Consider the following 7,284-nt stretch of genomic DNA (forward strand, 5'->3'; position numbering starts at 1 on the left):
CTCATTTTGTTGAGGGAATATGAGTGCTAACAAGACCTTGGCAAAAATCTTGCAATGTGGTTTCTATTGGCCTACAATGTTCAAAGATGTATGGGGTGTGGTGAAAGCTTGTGACCGGTGTCAAAGAACCGGCAATATTTCAAGAAGAAGTGAAATACCTTTGAACATTATTCTTGAATTTGAGATTTTCGATGTATAGGGCATAGATTTCATGGGGCCTTTCCCGACCTCTTTTGGGAATAAATTCATTCTTGTGGCCGTCGATTATGTGTCAAAGTGGGTAGAAGCGGTTGCATCTCCTACTAATGATGCTAAGGTGGTGGTCAAGCTTTTCAAAAAGGTAATTTTCCTAAGGTTTTGTGTACCACGTGCCGTCATTAGTGATGGAGGTTCGCATTTTGCAAAGCGATCCTTTCAAGCTTTCCTTGAAAAGTACGATGTGAGGCACAAGGTGTCATTGGCTTACCACCCACAAACAAGTGGTTAAGCCGAGATTTCAAATCAGGAGATAAAAGTGATATTAGAGAAAAAGGTGGATAGGTCTAGAAAGGATTGGTCTATGAAGCTAGATGATGCTCTATGGGCCTATCGCACCGCATTTAAGACTCCCATTGGCACCACACCTTACAAGCTTGAATATGGAAAATCATGCCATTTGCCAGTAAAACTTGAGCATCGGGCTCATTGGGCTATTAAAACATTGAACTTTGACCTACAAAGTGCTAGTGAAAAGAGGTTGCTTGACCTCCATGCCTTGGAAGAATTAAGATTGGATGCATATCAGAGTGCACGGATCTACAAGGAGGAGACCAAAGCTTGGCATGACAAGCATATCAACAAAAAGGAGTTCAAGGAAGGTGACAAGGTCTGGTTATTCAATTCCCGGTTAAAGTTGTTTCCGAGTAAGCTTAAATCAAGATGGAGTGGACCTTTTACCATCAAGAAGGTGTTTTCATATGGTGCAATTGAAATCTCCATTGACAATGGTGAACCGTTCAAAGTTAATGGCCAAAGGCTTAAGGCATACTTTGATGGTTTTGTTCATTAAGAAGCCAAGGTTGTTCACCTTGATGAGTTTGATGTCCCTTATTCGCGTTGAATCCGCAATGTCGTCAAGCTAGTGACATTAATAGAGAGCTTCCGGGAGGCACTCCGAGTTTCTCAACCTCTCTCTCTTTAACCATCATTTCATTTCCATTATTTTTATTATTACTAACTTTTCTCTTAATATCTTTTGTAGGTATTGATGAAAAGAGAAGTAAGAAAAATATTTTTAGAAGTGAAGTAGTAGTTTTAATAATAATCATATAATAATGGTGATAATAGTAATTTTATTATTATTATTATGCCTTATTGTTATAATTATTAAATCCAAAAAAAAAAAAAAAAAAAAAAAACCGTACAGCATCAGGTCTGTACAGACGTGTAGAACATCGCACGTCCATGCAGGACAACGCAGGGGAAACCATGAACTTGGAAAAATCAAAATCTCGTATGCAACGGACGTGCCAAAATCATCACGTCCGTGCAGAAGATTTGGCACATCCGTGCAGGCTTCTACACGCCGTGGTGGCCCAAAAATCCAAGGCAACAGCACGGGTCTTAGCCTTTAAATAAAATTTCTTCTTTCACTTTCTAACCCACGAAAATCTCATTCCCTCTCTCTCTTTAAAACTCCTTCCTCCTCATTCATACCTCACTCAAACCCTCAATTTCTCACAAAAAATTAACAATTTTTCACAAAATCTACAATCCTTTTCAACAATTTCCTAATCTACTACTCCATTCTCCATCTTTAAACCCAAAAATCACCCAATTTCTCAAACCCTAACCTAAAAAAATCAAATTGGGGGTTTTCTTGTGGGATAAAATTTGAAACAATTTCTTAAAGGAGTAAGTTTAAGCAAGCACAAGGAAGGTTAGGAAGGTTCAATTGAGGGTTTTACACTCACGTTAAGCTTGGTATAATCGTTCATTCTCACTCACTAAGTTCTTGCTTGTAATCTTGAATATTATGCTTGATTTTTCTTGAAAAGTTTGTTTGATTGATTGTATGTGAATGATAGTTGAAAATTGTTAAGCATTGGTGAATTTGTGTTTTATGGATTTTGTAAGAGTTGAATTTTTGTAAGTAAGTGTGGAATTGAGGAGTTGATTTTGTGAATGAAGAACATGCTTGTTTAACTGGATTGTTGTGTTGGTTTTCTTGATAATAGTGCATGAACTTCTCAAAAATTAGTGTTGAATTTGTGTGAATTGCATTGTTGAGGTAGTCTTTGTTGCTTGGTGATTTTCTTTGCCTTGTTTTAGGTGGTGGACTTAGAACTTGACTTGATTTGTGTTGTGCTTGTTGGTGTTGTGTGAACCTTGATTGGTTGGCTTAGTAGCCCTAGTACTCTTTGTGTGTTTGTTGTGGTGTTTTCCTTGTTGCGGTTTGGGTATTTCTTTTGCAAAGACCGACCATGTCTCGAAGGAACCGACCGAGAAACACCGATGCTAGGTACCGTAACCTATCGCCTCCTCTTCCCATTTCTCCACCACATGCGGATACAATGGGAATAGTGTTCAATGACCTAGCCTTCTTGTCCAATTACCTTAGGATTATTAGGAGGCGAATTAGGCCCACCAAGTTTTATAATGACGACGTAGCCGACACCTTGGAGGTAGGAAAGACGTTAGGATGCTTTTTGAGGGTTCCGGCCTAGGCCTTTGGCTAGATTTACACGCCCCAACCTACAAGAGATTGACTCTTTAATTCCTATCTACCCTTTACGTACATCGAATGCAACTAGGACCCCTCGATACATAACCTTTTAACTAATGAATGCCAATCATATGATGACCATTAGGAAGGTTACCTAAGCATTTGGGTGGCCAACTATCGAAACCATAGGGCCTAGGGATAAGTACCCTCGTGACTATGACGCGGGAGATTTTTGGAGATGACTCACGGGCCTTTATGAGTATAATTCTATGTCCAACAAGGCCACGGCCATCATTCACCCCGCCTTTAAACTTTCACAGTGCACCATAGCAAACACGACATTTACTAGAGGTGACAGTTCAGGGGTAGTGTCCACTAGGGAGCTTTACTTCAAGTGGCACTTGAGTGAGGGGAACACAACCTTAGATGTCGGGTCTTGGTTTGTGGACCACCTAGAGGATGTTGCCACGGGAACCGACAACATCATCATAGGTGGCATGATCACCATTATTGCTTCTTTTCTTGACCTTGATTTTGCAGATGTCGAGGTTTGTCCAATGCCGACCTAGTTGGACATGTAGTCCCTGCAAATAATGAAATGGCTCAGGAACGCAGAAAGGGCACACCCCTTCCTTTGATTAGTGAGTAGGCGACCCTATGCCTACCTTCCTGACCCCGAGAGCACCGTCATCTATGATGAGAGTAACTGGGTCTTTGCTAAAGACTTTCCTTGGGCTCCCGGCGCAGAGGGAGAAGAAAGAGAAGAGCAAGAGCAGCAACAACAACAAGAGCAACTAGAACAAGAACAACAACAAAAATTACAACAACAACAATTCCATTAACAACAACAACATGAGCACCAACAAGGGTACCGAGAGGGGTACCAAGGTTAAGGTTTGGGTGAAGGCAACCCACACCTATCATTCGAGCAGCAAATCCAACTAATGAATGCGGGTTTCACCCGTATGAGCACCAAGTTTGAGACTATCAGGAAGTCTCACGAAGATATGAGGTCCTCTTATGACAATATGAGGACAAGCTTCGAAGGTCTTAGATCTAAGTTGGGTGTATTTCGCAACATTTACCGGCATTGGTACCCCGGGGGCTCAAGCTCCCAAGGAGGACCAAGCCAATGAGTTAGTATTCTTCCTCCTCTTCTCTTAATGCTTATATTGTTTTAACATTGCGGACAATGTTTATGATAGCTTGGGTCATTGGTTCATATGTTGGTTCATGTGTGTTCTCGTGTTAGCATGTTGAATTTGCATGTTGTTTATTCCCTTTCCCTAACATCCAAGTCCCTTTAATCCAAATTTGCTCCCTTTGAAATCCAAATTTCTTAACTTGTGAATACTTCTCTTCTCTCCTTATCTAGATGTATAGCTATACTTTATCTTTATGCTTAGCTTAACTTAGCCTTGTAATTATTCTTCCTTTCTAGTATGCTTTCTAGTATGGAATAAAAAATAAAAAAAAAATAAAAAAATAAAATCCCTGAAAAAATGAGACTCAAATGACGATGCTTATATGTTTTGCTTGCTTGACTCTTGAGTGATAAGTAAAAGTTCTTTTAGAAGGGTGTGTGCAAGAGTTGGGGTCATTTAATGGTCTATTAATCTTGATTGCATTAGAGTATATGAAATGAAAACCGATGAATGCTCAATTGCACGTCTAGCATAGGATTTGTCTAAATTTTCCAAAGTAGGATATGTTTGCATCGAATTACGGTCCCATTTGCCCTTATGTGCCCCCTTTTCTCTCCGAAATGAAAATCTATTAGGGAATTAGTTCTACGTGTATCTTGTATAATAAGTGGCATAATAAGCCGCATGTTTCGAATAAAAGAAAGAGTTGCTCACAGTTAAAAGAGGCGAGGGCAACGAATGTTGAAAAAAAAGAAGAAAAAAAAGGGAGAACAAAAACTCCCCCAAAATTCTCAATATTTTCACTATATCTTATTTAGAGGTCAACTTGTGGATGCCTCCCACGCATTTGTTATGATGGTGTTTCTTGTGAAATTCCTGAGTTAGAGTGTAGTTAAAGGGGCTTGGGCGTGCATTTTGGGAGGTTGACTTGCATTTTGAGATTTTATAACCGAAAGAGGGCTTGTTACTACTTTGGAATATCTAGACGTGCTCTAATGAACTAGTAAAAGGTCTAAAGAAGTATCCTAGTGCAACCTTGCTTAGTTCTCCTCTTTACCCCCAACTCATGTGCACATTTGTATTATTGGTAATTCTTGAAAGTCGCTCACTTGTCTTGCTTTTGATTTATATCCCGATAAGTTGAATTGGGTGATAAAAACATTGGAAATGGTGTGGTTTGATGTTGTGGTTTGTGTGAGTTGTGGATTAAGCTCAATGGAAACCCTCACGAGATAAAACTCACCCTCTAAGGTGACTTAGGGGTTTAAATTGCTTTTCACTTGTGCTAAAAGTGATTATGGTTGTTACCATGTGGATTTGTGTTTTTATGCTTCCTTTTTGTTACCTCTCCTTGATTTGATCATCAGAAAGTTGTTTTCCTTCTTGATTTAACATGTTTGTTTTGCACGAGGACTAGCAAAAGCTTAGCTTGGGGGGATTTGATAACTTGTTATTCGATATGATTTTAGGGTGATTTTGAACCTTGTTTACTTGATAAATTGGTTTTTTGGTTCACTTTTACTCTATTATTATGCAATTTTTGTGAATCCTATGCATCATGGGTTATTGGTGTTTTTGTTGAGTTTTTAGGTCCAAAGACGATCATTTGAAGCATATGGATGATAAAACAAGTTTAGAAGCCAAGATAAAGGAGCAAAACCAAAGAAAAGGGCCTAAGAGTTTTAGAGCATGCACTGCCATGCAGAGCTGAGCACGTCCGTGCAAGAATCCTAGCACGTCCGTGCAGAAGCCTGCACGTCCGTGCAGTTCACTTATGCCAAATCGGTTTCAAACTGATCCTGTGGTTCATGGCCTACACGTCCATACCATACTTGGCACGTCCGTGCATGATTTCCTGGCCAAATCAGGATTTCCATACATGGCACGACCGTGCATAATGTGGCACGTCTATGCAGCATAGGTTGCACGTCTATGCCAAGCCTGGCACGTCCGTGCAAATCTACAGACATGCCCGACTCTTGGTTTCTTTGTCCTTTATATTTGGGGGTCTTATAAATAACCCCTTGATCTCATTTGTACGGATCCAAGTTTTTAGAGCTTTTCTCTTAGTTTGTAATCTTAGAAACATCAAAACTCTCAAATTATTAGTTAGATCTTATTTATTAGCTAGGAAATTTCAATCTCAATCATTGTAGAAGAAATGTTCCACCATTGTTATTCAAAGTTTGAAGCTTCTAGTAACTTTTCTTGTTGTTCTCTTCCATTTTACTTGCTTTAATTGTTAAATACTTGGTTAATTCTTGTATCCTTAGATTGTTATTTAGCTTAATCCTTAGTTTGAATCTTGTTCATGAGCTGCTTGAAATTCTTAATTGCTTTAAATTCCATGGATTGTGAGTAGTCTAATTTTCTAGGGTTTGGGTAAAACCTTCAATGTAGTCACTAATTACTTGTTGCATATGCTAATTTGCTAATTGTTGGGTGTTAAATAGTTGAGCTTCAGTGGTTTCATTGCTTAGTTCTTGTATATGGCCATTGTTAGAACTATTTATTCAAGCTTTCTCAACGAAGGATCGAGAGATGAACTTGAGTTAGCTCCCTTATGCTTAATTGACTTGAAATGCCATGAGAATAGGACTTTCCAGTCAAGGGAATGTTTTTGTCATTGGAATTATGCTTTAATAATTGTTTTATGCTTTATAACCACGAGAATGGGTTGTATTCATGATTCAAGTAATCCCTCTAGCTTGACAGGAGTAGGTTGTATTCATGATTCAAGTAATCCCTCTAGCTTGACAGAGTAGTTGGGTGCTTTAGATAATTTCCCCTATGTTATCCACTTATTTTACCTTTATTGATGCATGTTATTGTGATTTGTGATAAAGGTTAGTGGTATAACCTGAGCCTTAGGATCCTCTAATTATTGTTAATCTCCTCTTAGTGTTATTTGATTTGAAATAGCAGAAGTTACTTAAACCAACCCAATTTCGATTTCATTTGGCTTATTTAAACTGTAGTATCTCGGTGGTTAATTTAACGCCTCTCTTGGGTTCGACCTTTTCTTACCGCAACAAGAAAAACAAGCAAGGATGGGAGAAAATCCAAGGGTGGCGTTGAAGGAATTGGGGATTCCGGGTGCATTTAGGTTTGAAAGTGGGATTGCTCCACCTACAACACCGGCAAATGACTTCGAAATAAGGCCGGCAATGATCACTTTGATAGAGAGGCGACAACTTAGTGGGGCTAAACATGAAAGCCTGCTAAACCATCTCAAAGAGTTCGAAAAATATTGCAATACTATCAAAGTGAATGGAATTTCCCAAGAATTCATCCGCCTCAAGATTTTTCCCTTTTCTCTCATAGGGCGTGCCTTGGAATCGTTAGACAAGGAGGTCAAACCCAATTCTCTAAGGACATGGGACGAAGTGACCAAGGAATTTCTATCCCGTTTCTACCCACAAAAGAAAACGACGG

At 39.2% G+C, this 7,284-nt stretch overlaps 1 protein-coding gene across 1 annotated transcript; it reads left to right on the forward strand.

Annotated features, from left to right (window-relative positions):
- The first annotated feature begins 559 nt into the window (after window positions 1–559).
- Window positions 560–1,048, forward strand: LOC145565162 (uncharacterized). Its single transcript, XM_081625248.1, has one exon. It carries the CDS (start codon window positions 560–562, stop codon window positions 1,046–1,048), a length of 489 nt encoding a protein of 162 aa, XP_081481374.1.
- Window positions 1,049–7,284: the final 6,236 nt, after the last annotated feature.

Source organism: Chenopodium album, chromosome 10, assembly GCF_948465745.1.
Source record: "Chenopodium album chromosome 10, dcCheAlbu1.1, whole genome shotgun sequence".
NCBI lineage: Eukaryota > Viridiplantae > Streptophyta > Magnoliopsida > Caryophyllales > Amaranthaceae > Chenopodium > Chenopodium album.

Coding starts and splice junctions, on each gene's coding strand:
- LOC145565162 (XM_081625248.1), top strand. CDS start 560: ATGAAGCTAGATGATGCTCTATGGGCCTATCGCACCGCATTTAAGACT.